This window comes from Colius striatus (genome assembly GCF_028858725.1).
Source record: "Colius striatus isolate bColStr4 chromosome 26 unlocalized genomic scaffold, bColStr4.1.hap1 SUPER_26_unloc_2, whole genome shotgun sequence".
Lineage (NCBI taxonomy): Eukaryota > Metazoa > Chordata > Aves > Coliiformes > Coliidae > Colius > Colius striatus.
Window position 1 is genome coordinate 23,232 of NW_026908396.1, and position 20,312 is coordinate 43,543.

The 20,312-nt window shown below is 61.2% G+C and overlaps 4 protein-coding genes across 5 annotated transcripts; 3 read left to right on the top strand and 1 right to left on the bottom strand.

Annotated features, from left to right (window-relative positions):
* Window positions 1-1,383: 1,383 nt before the first annotated feature.
* On the bottom strand, window positions 1,384-1,828 carry NOP10 (NOP10 ribonucleoprotein). Its single transcript, XM_062019648.1, has 2 exons — window positions 1,718-1,828; window positions 1,384-1,624 (listed from the first exon to the last, which is right to left on the bottom strand). Exons 1-2 carry the CDS (start codon window positions 1,769-1,771, stop codon window positions 1,484-1,486), a joined length of 195 nt encoding a protein of 64 aa, XP_061875632.1. The 5' UTR covers window positions 1,772-1,828; the 3' UTR covers window positions 1,384-1,483.
* Window positions 1,829-1,979: 151 nt separating this feature from the next.
* LOC133629034 (5-aminolevulinate synthase, erythroid-specific, mitochondrial-like) lies at window positions 1,980-6,354 on the top strand. 2 transcript variants are annotated; one of them, XM_062019645.1, is made up of 10 exons: window positions 1,981-2,765; window positions 2,853-2,963; window positions 3,043-3,120; window positions 3,430-3,637; window positions 3,790-3,974; window positions 4,199-4,378; window positions 4,556-4,720; window positions 5,265-5,533; window positions 5,618-5,780; window positions 6,115-6,354. In XM_062019645.1, the coding sequence occupies exons 1-10, from the start codon at window positions 2,594-2,596 to the stop codon at window positions 6,267-6,269; spliced, it is 1,686 nt and encodes a 561-aa protein (XP_061875629.1). In that variant the 5' UTR covers window positions 1,981-2,593; the 3' UTR covers window positions 6,270-6,354. The 2 variants fall into 2 exon arrangements, with proteins under 2 accessions (XP_061875631.1, XP_061875629.1); XM_062019647.1 differs by lacking the exon at window positions 4,199-4,378 and having other exon boundaries at window positions 1,980-2,765.
* Window positions 6,355-6,436: 82 nt separating this feature from the next.
* Window positions 6,437-9,470, top strand: LOC133629036 (uncharacterized). Its single transcript, XM_062019649.1, has 5 exons — window positions 6,437-6,905; window positions 7,120-7,583; window positions 7,795-7,798; window positions 7,921-8,920; window positions 9,277-9,470. Exons 1-5 carry the CDS (start codon window positions 6,900-6,902, stop codon window positions 9,417-9,419), a joined length of 1,617 nt encoding a protein of 538 aa, XP_061875633.1. The 5' UTR covers window positions 6,437-6,899; the 3' UTR covers window positions 9,420-9,470.
* Window positions 9,471-10,377: 907 nt separating this feature from the next.
* Window positions 10,378-20,014, top strand: SMC1A (structural maintenance of chromosomes 1A). The gene is made up of 25 exons (XM_062019659.1): window positions 10,378-10,590; window positions 10,874-11,062; window positions 11,331-11,443; window positions 11,860-12,063; window positions 12,181-12,419; window positions 12,508-12,766; window positions 12,849-12,989; window positions 13,085-13,167; window positions 13,249-13,456; window positions 14,007-14,192; window positions 14,609-14,788; window positions 15,113-15,259; window positions 15,756-15,893; window positions 16,112-16,228; window positions 16,320-16,426; window positions 16,708-16,849; window positions 16,932-17,077; window positions 17,171-17,324; window positions 17,515-17,625; window positions 17,705-17,861; window positions 17,990-18,144; window positions 18,382-18,533; window positions 18,615-18,684; window positions 19,165-19,275; window positions 19,592-20,014. Exons 1-25 carry the CDS (start codon window positions 10,482-10,484, stop codon window positions 19,673-19,675), a joined length of 3,702 nt encoding a protein of 1,233 aa, XP_061875643.1. The 5' UTR covers window positions 10,378-10,481; the 3' UTR covers window positions 19,676-20,014.
* Window positions 20,015-20,312: the final 298 nt, after the last annotated feature.

Sequence of the window (20,312 nt, forward strand, 5' to 3'; positions counted from 1 at the left end):
ACCAAACAGAATTTTATTAAACCAATTGTAGCAAGCGATAAAAGGGCAAACAGCGCTGGGTGACCGGGGGAAGTGCAACAGTTCCGCCACGGCACACACATTCATTCTTTGCATGTCCTTATATATGTTTTCCCCCCCCTTCATGGGCTGGGACACTGCGAGGAATCGGTCTCTGGTTGACAGTTGACAGTGTCCACGCGTCGTCCTGGCTCATCTACCAGCTCCAGATTGGTGAAAAATGTTGCTGGGTGTTCCTGCCTTTGAAGTTTCGCTATTTTGTTGCACCTTCCCAGCGCTGCCCAGGTGTTGGCTTAACCACTTAACTACTATTACAAGACATAATAAAACTTACACAAACAGAGTCATTGCTTATAACAACATGCACAACACAACTGAATCCCACTCGATTTGCTCAACAATAACAATTTTTACCATCACCCATTACAACAGTGTGTCCCAGTTCCATTTCATACTGGTATGTCCCATTGTGTCCCAGTTCATCCCAGCGTCTCCCAGTCCCTCTGCTCAGCATGCCAGCAGGATGGTTCCCGCTCAGCACCCCGGCAGGATTTGGCCTACTCGGCACCAGTGCTCAGCACCCCGGCAGGATGGTGCCTGCTCAGCACCTCGGCCGTATGACCTCGGAGGACTGACAGTCGCTTCCGGGCTCTGGAGGACGCTCGGCCCATAGAATGTAACTTCTGGAGGACTGACAGTCGCTTCCGGGTTCTGGAGGACCGTTGGCTCATAGACTCACTTCCGGAGGACTAACAGTCGATTCCTGGAGGACTTACGGCCCGTAGAATGTTGCTTCTGGAGGACTGACAGTCGCTTCTGGACTCTACAGGGCTTCCGGACCATAGAGTGCTGGTTCTGAGGACTCAGCTGTGTCAAATTCACTCTTTTTAATCCTAAATTCACACTTTGTGACCTATGGAGTGACCGCCCAGCACTCCGGCAAGAATGAGACCTGCTCAGCACCCCGACAGGATGGTGCCAGTGGGTCCCCATCCATCCCAGTCCCAGCGAGTCCCGCGAACCGCCGCTCCGCCAGGCCCCACCCACCCGGCGGCCTCGGGGGCGGAGACATGCTAACGAGGGCTCTCGGGAGCGAAGGGGCCGCCGAGAGGCATTCACAACGGATTCCGTACAACGCGGCGGCTCCCTCACCCCCCATGAACCACGATGGAGTCCGTATAACATGGCGGCTCCCTCACCCCCCATGAACCACGATGGAGTCCGTACAACATGGCGGCTCCCTCACACCCCATGAACCACGATGAGTCCGTACAACGCGGCGGCTCCCTCACACCCCATGAACCACGATGAGTCCGTACCACATGGCGGCTCCCTCACACCCCATGAACCACGATGAGTCCGTACCACATGGCGGCGCCCGCACAACGCGGCTCCTTTATTTCCCTCCCCCGCGCGGTTCATTCGGTTTTTATTCCGTTTCCCCCATCCTCGCGCCGCCTCTCCCTCAGAGCAGCGGCCGCGGCTGTTGAGTGGGCAACACTCCGAAACGCCTCTTCAACGTCAGGCGGTGCCGGGAGAACTTGTCGTCCGGGGAGAAGCGAGCCGGGTGCGCCGAGCGCGTGGGCTGCCCGTCCGGGGACACCTTCTGCGGGGCCGGAGGAAGGGAAAGAAAGGAAGAAAAGAGTGAGATGAGGCTGCGGAGCCCTCCCGGAGCGTTTCGATCGCCGCCCGCGGGTACCTTCAGCGTGTAAACGCGGCAGCCGCGCTCGTCCGTGTAGCACTGCAGGAACATGGCGGCGCGAGGGACGACGGGAAGAGGGAAGGGAGGGGAGGGGCGGGGAGGCGGGGAGAGGGGAGGTGAGGCGAGGGGAGGCGGGGCGAGGGGAGGGGAGGCGAGGCGGGGCGAGGGGCGGCGAGGGGCGGCTCGAAGGGGGAGGGCGGCTCATTATTTATCCCTGTAGTTGATTAAGAGAGGCTCAGGAGCGGCCAAGCAGCGCCCGGAACCTGCCGGGATTTGTCGTGCAGGGCAGTTCACGCTTTTCATAGAATCGCGGCATGGAAGGGGCTTTGAAGAGCTCATCCAGTCCAGCCCTCCTGCCCGAGCAGGTCGCACAGCAACGTGTCCCGGCGGGTCTCGGAGACCTCCAAGGAAGGAGCCTCCACACCCTCCCTGGACAGCTTGGGCCAGGCGGCAGTTCCCTGTCCCTCTGGAGCTGAGGAGCCCAGAGCTGGACACAGGACTCCAGATGAGGCCTCACCAGGGCAGAGTAGAGGGGGAGCAGAACCTCCCTCGCCCTGCTGCCCACACTTGATGCCCCCAGGATGCCATTGGCTTCTTGCCCACGAGGGACTGGGATCCGGGGGGGATCTAGGCACCCCCAAAGAGTGTCTGGGGTGTGGGGTACAGGGAGTTTTACCCCCTTGGGGGTGGGTTTGGGAGTCTGTGCCCCCCCAGACCGTGACAGGGTGCTGCTGTAGCATCCGTGTATCCCCCTTATCGCCCCCTCCAGCCGCATCATGTGGCCGATGGCAGCCGGCTGCAGGCCTTTGATAAGCTCAGGGTGGAGGTTGCCACCTTCCCCCCTCCCTCCCTCCCTCCTGGCGGGGGTTGATTATGAGATGGGTGGGGGCAAATGGGGGAGGGGTGTCACCCCCACACCCCCTCCTACCCTCCCTAAACCCCTTTTCCCACGGCACCATGGCCGCCCTCCTGCGCTGCCCCGTCCTGGCTCGGCACCCCTGGCTCATCCGAGCCCTGGCTACGGCCCCCCCATACCCACAACCAGGTAAAACCACCCCCCTCCTTTGAACCCCAACTTTATAGGGGAGCCTTTGATGTCTGAATGCACTTTAATTCCCCTCCCCAATTACAGGTGACCCCTCTTTGGCTGCCCATTGCCCTTTCATTGATGTGGGGGGGGGTCCCCGCTTTGTCCAACGAGCCGCTCCTGAGGTGCAGGAGGACGTTGCCCCCCCTGAACAAGGTAAAAAGGATTGGGAGGAACCTCCTCTATATCTCTCCCAAAAAAAGGGGGCCTGTGGTGACCTTTACCCCCCCTGCAGCCTCTCTCGATTGGCTCTTGGACCTGGAGGAGACCCCCGAGGAGATTCCTGAGAGGAGACTGGATGACAACTTGCCTGGTGAGGGGGCTTGGGGGGTATAGGGTCAGTATAAGGGGCATCTGGGGGGGTAAAGAGGGAGTTTGGGGGGATAGGAGGGATTTGGGGGGGTATAAGGGAAGTTTTGGGGTGTCCCTGTTCCGGGAGGGGGAATAGGGTCAGTTTAGGAGGGCAGGGAGGCCTGGGGGGGCTGCTTTGGGAGGTTATAGATCAGCACAAGGCAGCTTATGCAGTGTCAGGGGCAGTTTGGGGGGGGGCTAAATCTACTTTTGAGGTGCTCCTCACTTGTTTCTGGGGGGGTCCCCCCTTTTCCTTTCTCCCCTCCCCCAGAGGATGCTTTTCCCTACGAGGCCGTTTTTGGGGGGCGTTTGGCTGGATTGAAGCGAACCCACACTTACAGGGTCTTCACGGCCGTGGGGCGCCGGGCGGATGCCCCCCCGATGGGGATTTTGGGGTCCCCCCCCCGACCCATCCAGCTCTGGTGCTCCAATGACTACCTGGGCATGAGCCGACACCCCAAAGTCCTCCAGGCCGCCAGGTTTGCACCCCAAAACCCACCTCCCCAAAACTCACCCTGGGACCCCAAAATCCCTCCCTGGTCACCCCAAAACCCTCCTATAACCCCTAAAGACCCTCATAACAGCCCCAAATCCCCCCCGGTGACCCCCACCCCATGTGCGTGACCCACAGAGCTGCTCTGGCTGCCCACGGGCTGGGCTCGGGGGGCACCCGCAACATCGGGGGGACATCTCCCCTGCACGGGGCGCTGGAGCGGGCGCTGGCCCAGCTGCACCGGCAACCCCGCGCCGTGCTCTTCTCCTCCTGCTTCGCCGCCAACGACACAGCCATGGCGACCTTGGCTCGGCTCCTGCCAGGTAAAGGCAGCTAGCAGATACCCCAAAACCCTCAGGAGACTCCCCCAAAAATCCTCTTGGAGTTCCTCAAACCACCTTGAGACCCCCCCCAAAACCCTCCTAAGACCCCTCAGAATCCTCCTGAAACCTCCCAAAACCCCCTTGAGACTGCCTCAAAACTCCCGAGACCCCCCCACCCCCCCGGGTGCCCCTTGCCCGTCCCCACGGGTCTCGGGTGCCCCCAGGCTGCGAAGTGTTCTCGGACGAGGGGAACCACGCCTCGCTGATCCAGGGCATCCGGCGCAGCGGGGTCCCCAAACACATCTTCCGCCACAACGACCCCGAGCACCTGCAGCAGCTCCTGCAGCGCAGCCCCCCCGGGCTCCCCAAGATCGTGGCCTTCGAGTCGGTTCATTCCATGGACGGTCAGTGGGGGAACCCCGAAAATCCTCCCCAAACACCCCCAATCCCCCGTAAAACCCTTCACACCTCCCTAAACCCCCCTCAATCCCGCCTAAAATCCCTCAAACCTCCCTAAACCCTCCCTCAGTCCCCCCAAATCCCACTCGCCCCCCAACTCGCCCCTCGGCCGCCCCACGCAGGCTCCGTCGCGCCGCTGGGGGCGCTGTGTGACGTGGCGCACGCGCACGGCGCGCTCACGTTCGTGGACGAGGTGCACGCGATCGGCCTCTACGGGGCGCGCGGCGCCGGCGTCGCCGAGCGCGATGACGTCATGCACAAGGTCGACATCGTTTCCGGTACCTTGGGTGAGTCCTTCTGAAACTGGCGGGGGGGGGGGGGAGAGCATTTTGAGGGGTCCGGGGGTGATTTTGGGGGTACACGGAGGGGTATGGGGGGGAGGGATATGGGGACAGGGAGTGATGATGTCATGCGTAACAGTGACGTCATCGGCACCCTGGGGGGTGATTTGGGGGGGTTAAGGAGGTGAAGGCCCCCCCCCATTATAGAAAGGTGGTAGGGGAGAGGGAGTTGGGGGGCTTTGGGGGCATCTCCAGCCATTGGGGGGCTTTGAGGGCATCTCCAGCCATTGGGGGGCTCTGGGGGCATCTCCAGGCACTAGGGGCCTCTGGGGGCATCTCCAGCCATTGGGGGCTTTGAGGGCATCTCCAGGCACTAGGGGCCTCTGGGGCATCTCCAGCCATTGGGGGCTTTGAGGGCATCTCCAGGCACTAGGGGCCTCTGGGGGCATCTCCAGCCATTCGGGTGCTCTGGGGGCATCTCCAGGCACTAGGGGGCTGTGGGGAGCTTTGGAGGCCCCCTGACCCCCGTCCCCCGCCGTCCCCTGCCCAGGGAAGGCAGTGGGGGCCGTGGGCGGGTACATCGCCAGCAGCTCGGCTCTGGCCGACTCCGTCCGCTCCTTCGGCGCCGGCTTCATCTTCACCACGGCGCTGCCGCCGGCGGTGGTCGCGGGGGCTCTGGCATCGCTGCGGGTGCTGGGGGGCCCGGAGGGGGGGCTCCTGCGCAGAACCCACCAGAGACACGCCAAGCACCTCCGGCTGCTGCTCAGGGACAGGGGGCTGCCGGTCCTGCCCTCACCCAGCCACATCGTGCCCGTCAGGGTGAGAGTTAAGGGGTGGGCTTTGGGGGGGTTGGGGGGAGTTTGGGGGTTGGGGGTTGATTTTGGGATGTTTTCTGCGGTGTAGGTGGGGGACGCTGAAGCCAACACGAGGCTGAGCCGGCTGCTGCTGGAGGAACACGGGTTGTACGTGCAAGCCATCAATTTCCCGACCGTGCCCAGGGGGATGGAGCTGCTGCGCCTGGCGCCCACCCCCCACCACGGGCCCGACGCCATGGAGAACCTGGCGGGTGAGGGGCGCGGGGGATGAGATATGAGGGGTTATGGAGGGGACATGGGGGGGTTCGGGTGAGGGGGGACATGGGGGATATTGGGAGGGATATGGGGTGAGAGGATATGGGGGGACGTGAGAGAGGAATGGGGGTACTTGGAGGGGATATGGGTGAGATATGAGGGAGACATGGGGGGATGGGGTGGGAGGATATGGGGGAGACATGGGGTGAGTCCTGAGGGGTTAGTGAAGGTGGGGGAGGACATGGGGGATTTGAGATGGGGGTCCCACTGCCCCCCCCCACATACAAGTTCCCCCCTGACCCCCAACCCTCTGTTTTATGTCCCCCCCAGACCGCCTGGCCCAATGCTGGGGGGCTCTTGGGCTGCCCCTCGAAGCTCCCCCCGGCCCGTCCTGCTCATCCTGCCACCGGCCGCTGCACTTGTCCCTCATGAGCGACTGGGAGCAGCAGCTGTTCCAGCTGGGGGGTGCCCCCGTGCAAGCCTGAGCGACTCCCCAACCCTGCCCTGACCCCCAAATCCCCCCACTGCCAGCTCTCCCAATTCCAGGCAATAAACCATGCTGGGATCTGACCTGCTGCTGCTGCTTCTCTCTGGGGGAAGGCTCAGGGAGGAAGGGGGTGGTCAGGGGGGGTTGTTTGTAGCACCCCCCACCCCCCCCCAAAACAAGCCCTGAGGCTGTGGAGGAGGGGCGGCTCTGCTCCTCTTATCAAGATCTGGGGGAATGAGGAAGGAACTTCAACCCCCACCCCGGGGGAGGTGGGAGCTCAGCAGGGGGTCCCCCCCCACTGGGAGGGTTCAGAGTGGGAGAGGGGGTTGGTTTGTCCCAGTCCAGCCCAGTTTGATCCCAGTCCCAGCACTGGGCAAGAGGGAGGTGGAGGTGGGTGCTCAGGACTGGGACACCCCCCAAAACTGTTGGATTCACCCCCAAAACCAACGGATTCCCCCTTGGAATCAACAGAACACCCCCAAAATCAACGGATTCACGCTCAAAACCGACAGGTTCACTCACAAGATTAAGAGATCTCTCCTCAGAATTGACAGAACACCCCCAAAATCAACAGATTCCCCCCCAAAAATCGACGGACCCCCCCAGAACCAGCAGGACTCCCCCCAGAATGGAGGTACAACGGGGCTCAGGCGGGACAGGGAGGGTGGGAATGGGGCAGGGGGAGGGGGGCTTCTCTCCTTGTACCTCCCCCACTCTACCCAACCCCCCCCGACACCCCCTTTCTCTACCCAACCAAAAACCCAACCCAACGCCCCCCTTCCCCAACCCCCTTCTCTATCCACGTCTCCCCGGTTTCTGACCACCCACCCCCTCTTTTCTCCCCACAGACCCCCGCTCCCGCCCCCTCGGGCACCCCGTGGCCCCCCCGCGACGCGGCGCTGGCGGCCGCCGAGGTGGGGGTCTTGGCCGCCATCCTGGCCTTGGCTTTAGGGGGCAACGTCCTGGTTCTGGTGGCTCTGAGACCCCCGAGAGCCAGGGGAGGGGCCGGGGGCTGCCCTCGGCCGGCGCCCCCCCTGCGCCGCTACCTGCGGCACCTGAGCGTGGCGGATCTGGGGGTGGCCGGGGGGCAGGTGCTGCCGCAGCTCCTGTGGGACGTCACCGACCGCTTCCGAGGCCCCGACCTGCTCTGCCGCCTCACCAAGTACCTGCAGGGCGTCGCCATGTTCGCCTCGGCCTATGTGGCCGTGGCCATGGCCTACGACAGGCACCGCGCCATCTGCAGGCCCCTGGGCGCCCAGAGGAGGAGGAAGGGGGCGAAGAGGGGAGGCGGGGAGGGGGGTGGCTGCTGGAGGTGGGGGTCTGCGGGGTCTGGGGACACCCAAGATGGCACTTGGAGACCCTCTGGTTGCTGGAGGTGGGGCTGCGGGGGGTCTGGGGACAGCAAGGAGAAGGGGAGTGGGATGTGGGGACTCCCTGGGTGCTGGAGGTGGGGGTCCGGGGAGTCTGGGGACATTGGGGACACCCAAGATGGCACTTGGAGACCCCCTGGGTGCTCGGGACAGGGATGTGGGGGGTGTGGGGACACCCAAGCCGGGACATGGAGACCCCCTGGGTGCTGGGGGTGTGGGGGGCCTGGGGATGCTGGGGGTGGCCCGTGGGGGATGGGGGGGTGTTGGGGGTGGGCCCAGGGGGACGGGGGGAATGTGGCCGGGGCCCAGGGCCGGAGGGACACGTGGGATGGGACATGGGAACCTGCAGGGGGGTGGGAACAAGGCAGGGACAATGGCACTGCCGCATCTTCCCAGGGACCCCCCGGCACACCTCCCACCCCCAGTGTCACCACGAGGTCCCTGTCACCCCCGCCTAGCCCACAGGTTGCAGCGGGGGGGTCGTGGGACACCATGGGGGAGTCTCAGGTCACTGTGGGGGAGTCTAAAGCTGCTGAAGGGGGGTCTCAGGCCACCACAGAGGGGTCCTGGGCCACTATGGGGACATCTAAAGCCACTGAGGGGGGATCCCAGGCCACTGTAGATGGGTCCTTGGCCACTACAGGGGGTTTGCAGGCCACCAAAGACGGGTCTAAAGCCACTGAGGATGGGTCTAAAGCCAGCGAGGGGGGGTCCCAGCCCAGACCAGCCCAGCCCTGGGCACCCACGAGGTGGATCCAAGTCGCCCTGAGCCAGAGCCGGGGTCACCTGAGGTCACAGAGTGGCTCCGGCCCTTTGGGTACCTGCAGATGGGCTCAAGTGGCCACCAGCCGCGCCAGGGCCGGCGTGAGGAGGTTGGGGTGGATTTGGGGCCGGGCCAGGAGGCGCTGGGGTCCCCTGGCCACGGCCTGGACGTTGGCTCTGCTCTTCGGCTTACCCCAGGTGGGGATTTTCGCCAGGAGGGAAGTGGGGCCGGGGGAGGAGGATTGTTGGGCCACGTTCATCCAGCCCTGGGGGGCTCGTGCCTACGTCACCTGGGTGGCCCTGGCCGTGCTGGTGGCCCCGGCGGCTTTGCTGGGGGGGCTGCAGGTGGCCGTGACCAGGGAGCTGGCACCGGGGGGGCGTCGGGTCGGGCTGGCCAGAGCCAGGGCCAAAAGTCACCGGATGGCCATGGTGGTGCTGGGGGTCTACGTGGGGTGCTGGGCGCCCTTCTTCTGCGCGCAGCTCTGGGCCGTGTGGGACCCCCGCGCGCCTGTTGAAGGTGAGGGGGGGCCTGGGGGGAAATCGAGGGGCTATGGGGGGTCTAGGGGGGCTTTGGAGGGGGCTAGGGGGGCTGTAGAGGGAAATTGAGGGGCTTTAGGAGGAGTTGGGGGGACTAAAGGGGAAATTGGGGAGGTCTCGGGGGACGTGGGGGGAAATTGAGGGGCTACAGGGGGCTTTGGAGGAAGTTGAGGGGGCATGGGGGGAAATTGGGGGGCAGCAAGGGGCTATAGGGGGGTCGCTGGGGTGGATTTGGGGGGTCCCTGGGGGGATTTTGGGGAGTCCATGGGGGAAGTTGAGGGGGATTTTGGGGATCCCTGGGGGAGATTTGGGGGGTCACAACCCACCTGTGCCCAGGTCCCGCCTTCACCATCCTGATGCTGCTGGCCAACCTCAACAGCTGCACCAACCCCTGGATCTACGCCGCGTTCAGCACCAGCCTGTCCCGCGCCATGGGCCGCATCCTGTGCCCCTGCCGCCGGCACACAGCACCGCCCTGAGCCGGGCACACCTGCGGTTGCACGAGGAGGGGGGTTCTTGTGCCACGCGGAGGGGCGCAGAGGAGGATGGGGGGGGGAGTTTGCACGAGGATGCAGGGGACAGTAGGTGGGGTTGTGCACGGGGCGGGGGGGTGTTTGCACGAGGGGCTTGCACGAGGATGGAGGGGACCACGGGAGGGGGTTTGCACGGGGTGGGGGGGTCTTGTGACACAACGGAGCACACGAAGACATGGGGAGGGGGTCACACGAGTAGCTTTTGCACCTCGTGATGAGGGGCTCGCGGGGGGCTGTTTGCACGGGGATTTGCACGAGGGGGCGGCGCTTGCACGAGCGGCACCTGACTCGTGGTGACCATCCCCCCCCCCCGCTTCTCTGTCAAAGTCATTAAAGCCGAAACTTGCCCAAAATCTCCGACTTTGACCTCGATTCGTGCGGCTCCGACGTTCCTATCGCCACGGGGTCCTCCTCCAAAGCCTTCGGCGTCCTTCTCCACTATTGGAGCCCCCTCAAACGCGTCGGGGTCCTTCTCGCCCCTCAGCCGCGCTCGGGCCCCGCAGGAGGCCATAGTTCCGCTTCCCGTCCCCTCCCCCGCGCGCGCCATGCGCCGGCCAATGAGAAGAGAGAGGGGAGGGGCGTTACCCATGACTGACGTGCGGCGCCGGCCAATCGGCGAGCGAGGCGCCTCAGCGCCTTAGAACAAAACCGCCGGCCAATGAGACGCGAGAGAGGAGGGCATTACCCATGATTGACGTGCGGCGCCGGCCAATCGGCGAGCGAGGCGCCTCAGAGCCTCAGAGCGAAGCCGTCGGCCAATGAGAAGCGAGAGAGGAGGGCATTACCCATGACTGACGTGCGGCTCCGGCCAATCGGCGAGCGAGGCGCCTCAGCGCCTCAGACCGAAGCCGTCGGCCAATGAGAAGCGAGAGGGCGGGAGCGGAGAGCTATGATTTACAGCGGCTTCAGCCAATGGGAACGCCGCCGCCGCCGCCGCTGCTGCTTCTTTCCCGCCGCTGCCACTGAGACGGGGCCCGGGGCCCGAGACCCCCGAACCCCGAGACCGCGATGGGCTTCCTCAAGCTCATCGAGATCGAGAACTTCAAATCGTACAAGGGCCGGCAGATCATCGGGCCCTTCCGCCGCTTCACCGCCATCATCGGCCCCAACGGCTCCGGTGAGGCCGCGGCGGGGCGGACGGGCCCATGTGTGGGGCGGGGGGGGAAACGGGGTGCGGGGATTCGCTCTGGGCCCTGAGACCCCTCCAAACTCTTTGGGGTCCTTTGTAACCCTTAACACCCCTCCATGAGTTTCGGGGTCCCTTCTGACTCCCAGGCCGCCCCCCCAAAGTCTTTGGGGTCCTTCTCACCCCTCACACCCCTCTTTTCGCCCTCTCCCCCCTCTGTTTTACCTGAGTATCCCCCTCCCTTGGTTTCCCCCTTTAACCTTTTCCCCCCCAGGGAAATCCAACCTGATGGACGCCATCAGCTTCGTTTTGGGGGAGAAAACAAGTAATTTAAGGGTGAAAACCTTGAGGGATTTGATCCACGGAGCTCCCGTGGGGAAACCCGCCGCCAGCAGAGCCTTTGTCAGCATGGTTTACTCCGAGGAGGGGGCTGAGGATCGAACCTTCGCCAGGGTCATCGTGGGTAGGTGTGTGGGGGGCAGTGGGGAGGGGACTTTTGACCCTTTCCTGCCAGGAAGCTCCCAGGCTGGGACACTGTTCCCTCTGTCCACGGGAAGGGGATGGAAGAGCTTGGTTCTTGTCTTTGGTGGGAAGGGAGGTGATGGAAGGAGATGGAGTTGTGCGAAGGGGGGGTTGCACAGGGGTGGGTAGAAGAGGTTTGGGGTCAGGAACCAGCAGAGACTTTCTGACCCCCCCCCCCCCCCCAACCCCTTTCCATCCTGTTTTCACAGGCAGCTCCTCGGAGTACAAGATCAACAACCGTGTGGTGCAGCTGAGCGAGTACAGCGAGGAGCTGGAGAAGTTGGGCATCCTCATCAAGGCCAGGAACTTCCTCGTTTTCCAGGTCTGGTTTTATTGGGGGGAGAGTGTTGGTGGGATTTTGAGGGGGTGGAGAAGGGGCTGGGAGGGGGTTTGAGGATGTTTTAGTGGGGGGTTGTGTGGGGTACAGCAGCTCATCTGGTGCCTCACAATCCCCTACTGCCATTTCCCAGCTGTAGGGGACTCCCAGAAGAGTTCTGGGGGGACTTCCCCATCCCCTGACACCCCCTTTCTGCCATTCCCAACCCGTGGGGGACCCCACAGAAGCGTTTGGGGGAGGAATTCAGGATCTCCTCCCTCCCCTGACACCCCCTTTACGCCCTTCCTCTCACAAGAGCCACGTGAAGATTTGAGGGGGTCCTTTCCATTCTTCCTCCTTAGAGGGGAACCTCCCTCGCCCTGTGAGGTTTTGGGGAACCCCCTGAACCCCTTTTCCCTCAGGGTGCTGTGGAGTCCATTGCCATGAAGAACCCCAAGGAGAGGACGGCTTTGTTCGAAGAGATCAGCCGCTCGGGGGAGCTGGCACAGGAGTACGACAAGAGGAAGAAGGAGATGGTGAAGGCAGAGGAAGACACTCAGTTCAACTACCACCGCAAGAAGAACATCGCTGCCGAGAGGAAAGAGGCCAAGCAGGAGAAGGAAGAGGTATTTCTGGGGGACTGACACGAGGTTTGGAACCCATATCGCCTTCCTCAACCCCTCTCTGACATCGTATCTCTCCCCCCTCACCCCTTTTCTCTCTCCTCTCCTCGTCTTCTCCAGGCTGATCGTTACCAGAGGTTGAAGGACGAGGTGGTTCGAGCTCAAGTGCAGCTGCAGCTTTTTAAGCTTTACCACAACGAAGCTGAAATCGAGAAGCTGAACAAAGAACTGGGTTTGAAAAACAGAGAAATTGATAAAGATAAGAAAAGGATGGACAGGGTGGAGGATGAGTTGAAGGACAGGAAGAAGGAGCTGGGCAAGATGATGAGAGAACAGCAGCAAATTGAGAAAGAGATCAAGTGAGGCACCACAAAACTAGTCTGAGGAGGGATTGAGTGAGGAGCTTTTGATCACTTGAAGCTCACCTTGGGGTTTTTCTGCCGACAGGGAGAAGGATTCTGAGCTCAACCAGAAGCGTCCCCAGTACATCAAAGCCAAGGAAAATACCTCCCACAAGATAAAGAAGCTGGAAGCTGCCAAAAAGTCTCTTCAGAATGCTCAGAAGCAATATAAGAAGAGGAAAGGAGACATGGATGAGCTGGAGAAGGAGATGGTGTCGGTGGAAAAAGCCCGGCAGGAGTTTGAGGAGAGGATGGAAGAAGAAAGTCAAAGCCAAGGGCGAGACCTGACTTTGGAGGAGAACCAGGTAAAGGGACTCATCCGGCTGTGTCCTGAGAGGATGGGGTGGGTTCTGGGGGGTCTTCCCTCACCTTTTCTGTGGGTTTTAGGTGAAAAAGTACCACAGATTGAAGGAAGAAGCCAGTAAACGAGCTGCCACTTTGGCCCAAGAGCTGGAGAAGTTCAACCGGGACCAAAAAGCCGACCAAGATCGTTTGGATCTGGAGGAGAGGAAGAAAGTGGAGACTGAGGTGAGACTCAGAGTCCCTCTTAAACCCCCTCACACACAGCACCCCTAAAAACCCACCCCCACCTCCCTTCAGCTTCTCCTTGATCCCCACTTAAGGCCAAGATCAAGCAGAAGCTCCGAGAGATCGAGGAGAACCAGAAGCGCATTGAGAAGCTGGAGGAGTACATCACCACCAGCAAGTGAGACTCGGCTCCTGCCTCCCCCACTCGCTTGTGATCCCCCCAAAAACCCACCTTTTCCCCTCCCTCCCCCCTCTTCAGACAATCCCTGGAGGAACAGAAACGTTTGGAAGGTGAATTGACGGAAGAAGTGGAGCTGGCCAAGCGTCGCATCGACGAGATCAACAAAGAGCTGAACCAAGTGATGGAGCAGCTCGGGGACGCTCGGATCGACCGACAGGAGAGCAGCCGCCAGCAGCGCAAGGCCGAGATCATGGACAGCATCAAAAGGCTCTACCCTGGCTCGGTGGTGAGCCCCAGCCTCTGCACATACGCTAGGAGGGGGCATTTAGGCTTGGAGGAGGGGTTTCAGGCTTGGTTTGGGGGGTTTTAGACTTGGCTGGGGGGTTTAGACTTGGTTGGGTAACACCCAACAAGTTGTCCCATCACTTCCCTTCCTCAACTGGCCAAGGGAGAGAAGGATCCAACGAGAGGTTTGTGGTGGAGATGAGAAGGAAGAGATCTCTCAGCAAATAGATATGTGGGTCACAGAGCCTCCAGGGTTAGAGGGATCTTGAAGGATCATGTTATCCAAATCAACCTGCCAGAGCAGGTCCCACAGGAACTCTGAGTGCTGTGGGTGGATCTCTGCTCCCTCATGGTCCTCCACTTGCTATGAGTGGATCTCTGCTCCCTCATGGTTCTCCACTTGCTGTGGGTGGATCTCTGCTCCCTCTCTTTGCTCACCAAAGCCACCCCACCAACAACCCCCTCCCCACCGCCCTCCCAACTCCTCCGACCTCTCCAGACCCCACTTTGTGAGTGGTTTTCTCCCCTTTCTGGGATTCCCCCCTCCCCAGTACGGTCGCCTCATCGATCTGTGCCAGCCCACCCAGAAGAAATACCAGATTGCAGTGACCAAGGTGCTGGGCAAGAACATGGACGCGATCATCGTGGACTCGGAGAAGACGGGGCGGGACTGCATCCAGTACATCAAGGAGCAGCGAGGGGAGCCCGAGACCTTCCTGCCCCTTGACTACCTGGAGGTGAAAAAGGGGAGGGGGCAGCGATTTGGGGGGTTGGGGGAGCTGAAGGAGGGACCTCGCAGATGAGGGTGCTGAGGGACTGGGGGATAAGGAAGCAGTTTGGGGTTGGGAAGGAGCAACTTTGGGGACAAAAAGAGACAGTTTGGGGTCAAGAAAAAGCAGCAATTTTAGGGTTAAGAAGCAGCAAATTTGGGGTCAAGAAAAAGCAACAAGTTTGGGGTCAAGAAGCAGCTCTGGGGTCAAGAATGAGCACGGTTTAACTTCGGGGGGGAGCAGATTGAACCCCTCAGGCAGTTTATCCGGGGGATCGTGCTTGGGACGAGCTCCATTCCCCCCCTCAACCACCTCCCCAGGGTGTTGCGGGGTAAAACCCCCTGGTTACACCCCCCTCTGCCTTTCACACCCCCCCCCCCCAGGTGAAACCCACAGATGAGAAGCTGCGAGAGCTGAAGGGGGCGAAGCTGGTGATTGACGTGATCCGCTACGAGCCGCCCCACATCAAGAAGGCGCTGCAGTACGCCTGTGGCAACGCGCTGGTGTGCGACAACGTGGAGGACGCGCGGCGCATCGCCTTCGGCGGCCACCAGCGCCACAAGGTCAGCCTGGGGCTCAGCACCACCCCAAACTGCACCCTCAGGGGCTGAGCGCCACTCCAGCACCCTCAGGGGCTCATCCCCATCCCAGCGCCCCCAAACTGCACCCACAGGAACTCAGCAGTACCTCAACACCCTCAGACAGCACCCTCAGGGCTTCCTCCCCAGCACCCCAAACTGCTTCCTGACCCGAAACCTGTAGCTCCATGTCCCCAAATCCTTCCCCCAATTCTCCATCCCCCTCCCTTTACCCCTCTTCCCTTCCCTGAGCTCTCCCACCCCAACTACACCCCCTGAGACATTTCATCCCTCTTTTTTGCCCCCCAGACTGTGGCTCTGGACGGGACCCTGTTCCAGAAGTCGGGGGTGATCTCAGGGGGTGCCAGTGACCTCAAGGCCAAAGCTCGGCGCTGGGACGAGAAGGCTGTGGACAAGCTCAAGGAGAAGAAGGAGAGGCTGACAGAGGAGCTCAAGGTGGGACACACACACACACACACAGACCCCTCCCCACCTTCTCCCCAGTTGCCCTCTCCCCCTTTTCAGAGCTTCTTCTCCAAGTTCCTGAAACCCCCCCAGGATGCTCTCAGGATGCTCCTTGTCACCTTAAAGCTGCCTCTTGGCCTTTTTCCACCTCCCACACACCCCCCAAAGCTCTTTTCCCCCCTCCCTTAGTCCCTTTTCCCCCCTCCCTTAGTCCCTTTTCCCCCCTCCCTTAGTCCTTTTTCCCCCCTCCCCTGATCCTTTTCCCCTCTCCCTTGGTCCTTTTTGTCCCCACCTTGGTCCTTTTTGCCCCCCCTTGGTCTGCTTTTTGCCCCCCTTGGTGTTTCCATTCCCCCCCAAACTGATTCCTTTCCCCTCCCCAAATTCCTTTCCTCCCCCACAATTGTTTCTCATTCCCCCTCCCCATGAGGGGGGCTCCTCAACTCCTCCCCTCACTCCCTTTTTCCTCCCTGCTCCTTTGCCCCCCCAGGAGCAGATGAAGGCCAAGAGGAAAGAGGCTGAGCTGCGCCAGGTCCAGTCCCAGGCCCACGGCCTCCAGATGAGACTCAAATACTCCCAGAGTGACCTAGAGCAGACCAAAACCCGGCACCTCGCCCTCAACCTCCAGGTGACACCTCGGGGGGGGGGCATTTTGAGGGGATTCCTGCCCTTTTTGGGGTGTCACAGGGGAGCTCTCAGCTCTTAGAAGCTGATTCACGGAGGGTTTATGGGTGGAGAATGACTCAAGGTAGACTCAAGGGGGGATTTGGGGTTCTGGGGGTGGGATTTTGGGGGAAGGGTCTTTGGGAACCCCCCGTTCTCATTTTTAACCCCTTTATAACACAGGAAAAGTCAAAACTGGAGAGTGAATTGGCCAATTTTGGGCCTCGCATCAACGACATCAAAAGGATCATCCAGGGCCGGGAGAGGGAGATGAAGGACCTGAAGGAGAAGATGAACCAGGTGGGTGGGTTTTTGGGGTGAGGGGATATTTGGGGGAGCCACTAGGGGAGGTTTGTGAGTGTCTCAACCTCCCCCCTCCCCCATTTCCCAGGTGGAGGATGAAGTTTTTGAGGAGTTTTGCCGTGAAATCGGGGTCAGGAACATCCGGGAGTTCGAGGAGGAAAAGGTCAAGAGGCAGAATGAGATCGCCAAGAAGAGGTGAGGAGACCCCCACCCCAAATTAGGGATAGTCCTTCCCTCCTCCAGGAGAACCTGACCCCAAAAACCCATCCCTGACGTCCTGAGGTGGCTGAAGTGCCCCCACGAACCTCCTCAAGTCTGTGGGGCAGAGGTTTGTTGCCTCAGGGAGCAATCAAGACCTGGAGAATCCCCCCCAAGACCTTGAGGAGGCCCCCCACGACCTTAAAGCCTCCTCCAAGACCTTAAAGACCCTTCCGAGACCTTGAAGACCCCTTCTGAGACCTCCATATCACCCCCAGGCTAGAGTTTGAGAACCAGAAGACCCGTCTGGGCATCCAGTTGGACTTTGAACGCAACCAGCTTCGAGAAGACCAGGAGAAGGTGCTGATGTGGGAGCAGAGCGTGCGCAAGGACGAGGCCGAGATCGAGAAGCTCAAGAAGGTTTGGTGGGGGTGGGTTTTTGGGGTGGGTTCTGGGAGGAGGAGGAGGAGGAGGAGGAAGAGTGTGTTTGCTGTGTTTGCAGGAGGAGCAGAGGCACATGAAGATCATCGATGAGACCATGGCTCAGCTGCAGGACCTGAAGAACCAACACTTGGCCAAGAAATCCGAGGTCAACGACAAGAACCATGAGATGGACGAGATCAGGAAGAAGCTGGGGGGGGCCAACAAGTGAGGATGTGGAGCTGGAGAGGGTGGGTTGGAAGGATTTGGATCTCCACGACCTCCCTTTGACCTTGTTCTCGTGTGGTCACTGCGTTCCAGGGAGATGACCCACCTGCAGAAGGAGGTGACGGCCATCGAGACGAAGCTGGAGCAGAAACGCAGCGACCGGCACAACCTGCTGCAGGCCTGTAAGATGCAGGACATCAAACTGCCCCTGTCCAAGGGCACCATGGACGACATCAGTCAGGAGGAGGTGGGGCGGGGGGCAGCACGGGGGTTGGGGGGAGGAAATGGGGGTTTGGAGGGGGAAAAAGGTGGTCCGGTGGAGTTCTGAGGGGAAAAGTGTCTTTTTTGGTGAGCTGCGAGGGGAAAAGTGTCTGTTTGGTGAGCTGCGAGGGGAGAGCTGTGCTGTGCGAGCTGCAAGGACCCTGTTCCCCTGGCAGGGCAGCGCAGGCAGCGAGGAGCCCGTGAGCAGCTCCCAGCGCAGCTCCAGCCTCTACGCCCGTGAGGCCCTGATCGAGATCGACTACAGCGACCTGCCCGAGGAGCTCAAGGTCAGAGGCAGTTCCTGATGGTTCCTCCCACCACCAGCCCCCTCCAGCCTGTTCCCTGAGGGGGGTTTGTGTGCTCCAGGACGCCCAGGCCGAGGAGGAGATCCGCCAGGAGATGAACCAGCTGCAGCAGAGGCTGACGGAGCAGCAGAGCGTCCTGCAGCGCATCGCGGCCCCCAACATGAAAGCCATGGAGAAGCTGGAGAGCGTCCGGGACAAGTTCCAGGAGACCTCAGATGGTGAGGTGCAGGGGGACACACGAGGATGTGGGGCCACCAGGAGCTGGGGGGCAGGGAGTGTCCCCAACGTCCCTGAGCTGTGCCCAGAGTGTGTCCTGACTCTCACAGTTCCCTCCTGTCCCCCCCAGAGTTCGAGGCAGCCCGCAAGCGCGCCAAGAAAGCCAAGCAGGCGTTTGAGCAGATGAAGAAGGAGCGTTTCGACCGCTTCAACTCCTGCTTCGAGTCCGTGGCCACCAACATCGACGAGATCTACAAGGCCCTATCCCGCAACAGCAGCGCTCAGGTACCCCCCTATGGCCCCCCATGGCCCCTCTGACTCCCCCATGTCCCCCCGAGATCCCCTCACATCCCCCCCTTGTCCCCCACGACCCCCTCACCTTCTTCACATCCCCCATCCCCCAGTTCCTCACCCCTCCCTCATCCTCCACCTCCCCCCCATGACCCCCTGACCCCCCCCCACCCTCTCCCCCTCTTCTCTCACCCTCAAACCCCCCTTTTCCTCCCTCTTTCCCCCCCCCAGGCTTTCCTGGGCCCAGAGAACCCTGAGGAGCCCTACCTGGACGGCATCAACTACAACTGCGTGGCCCCGGGCAAGCGCTTCCGCCCCATGGACAACCTTTCAGGGGGAGAGAAAACAGTGGCTGCCCTGGCCCTGCTCTTTGCCATCCACAGGTGGGAGCCCCCCCTCTCATTTTTGGGGTCCCTCCCCTTCCTTTTGTGCCGTGATCTCAGACCCTTTCCCCCTCTTCTCAGTTACAAACCGGCTCCTTTCTTCGTGCTGGATGAGATTGACGCCGCCCTGGACAACACCAACATTGGCAAGGTAAGGGCTTTGGGGGTCCCCAAGGAGTTTTGGGGATCCCCTGTGAGATTTTGGGGAGCTCACAGGGAAGGGGAAGAAAGTTTTGGGGTGAAAGCTGTAGGATTTGGGAGTGAGTGCAGTTCTGGGCTCCCGGAATCTGTTTCCACGGGACTCGGGTTGAAGCCTTGGGGTGGCTGTGGAGGTCTCCCATCCCACTCTGGGGGTCTCCCATCAATTCTGGGGGTCCCTCATCCACTCTAGGGGTCCTCCATCCACTTTGGGAGTCTCCTATCAATTCTGGGGGTTCCTCATCCACTCTGGGGGTCCCCAGTCCCACTTTGAAGCATCCCCCATCCATTTTTGGGACCCCCCCCATCCCACTTTGCTAGCCACCCATCTCACTGCAGAGCTCCCCCCACTCCCATTTTGTCCCCATCCCCTCATTTTTGGGCCCCTATCCTTGATTTTTGGGGTCCTCCCTCATTTTTGGGGTCCCCTCAGGTGGCCAATTACATCAAGGAGCAGTCAGCTGCCAACTTCCAGGCCATTGTCATCTCTCTCAAGGAAGAGTTTTACACCAAAGCCCAGAGTCTCATCGGAGTTTACCCTGAGGTGGGGACAAAAATATCCCCTGGGGGGGTAAATAAGGGGGGAAGGAGGGTAAAAAGGGGGGTTGAGGGGCTTTCGGGTGTCCCTGAGGGGGTTTGAGGGGTTTTAGGAGGTCTCTGATGGGCTTTGGGGGGTCCTGAGAGGGGAGGGTTAGAAGAGGAGGGCAGAGATAGTGGAGGGGGAGAGGGGGGTAAAATAGCCCTGGGGAGGTAAATAAGGTGGGTAGATGGGGGGTTCCTGTGCAGGGGGAGGGAGGGCAGAGGGAAGGGAGGGTGGAAGATGGGGAGAGGGGGGTCATTAATTGCCCCTCCCCCCCCAGCAAGGTGACTGCGTCATCAGCAAAGTGCTGACCTTTGACCTCACCAAATATCCTGACGCCAACCCCAACCCAAACGAGCAGTGACCGGGACACCCCCGTGACCCCTGTGTGACCCCCATCACCCATAGGTGTCCCCCCATCACCTCTGGGTGCCCCCCGTGACTCCAGCACCCACAGGTTCCCCCCATGACCCCTGTGTGACCCCAGCACCCACAGGTGCCCCCCCATGACCCCAGGATGCCCCCCCAAGCACCCATAGGTGCCTCCCACTATAGGTAGAATGATGCTGGCGCTTCTCCTAGGCTCTGTGAGGGGCCTCCCCCAATTCCCTACAGCCCCCCCTTGATTCTCTACGTGTCCCCCCTGATTTTATATGGCCCCTCCCCCCCAAAGTTGCTGCCAATAAACTACTTGGTTTCACCACCCTCGGCCTGTGCATCCCTGGGGGGTGAATGTGGGACCCTCTGGGGATGTATGGATTCTATAGGGAGCCCAGAGCCCAGGGAGCCCCAGTGCCCCTGGGCGGGGGGGGGGGGGGGGCGGCTATAGGGGCAGCCTGGGGCTCTATAGGGGCTGGGGGGGCTATAGGGCATCCTGGGGCTGTATAGAGGCTGGGGGGTTATAGGGGCAGCCTGGGGCTCTATAGGGTCTCCTGGGTCTATGTGGGTGATGTATAGGGGCTGCAGGGGCTCTAAGTAACATATGGAGCTATATGGGGTCA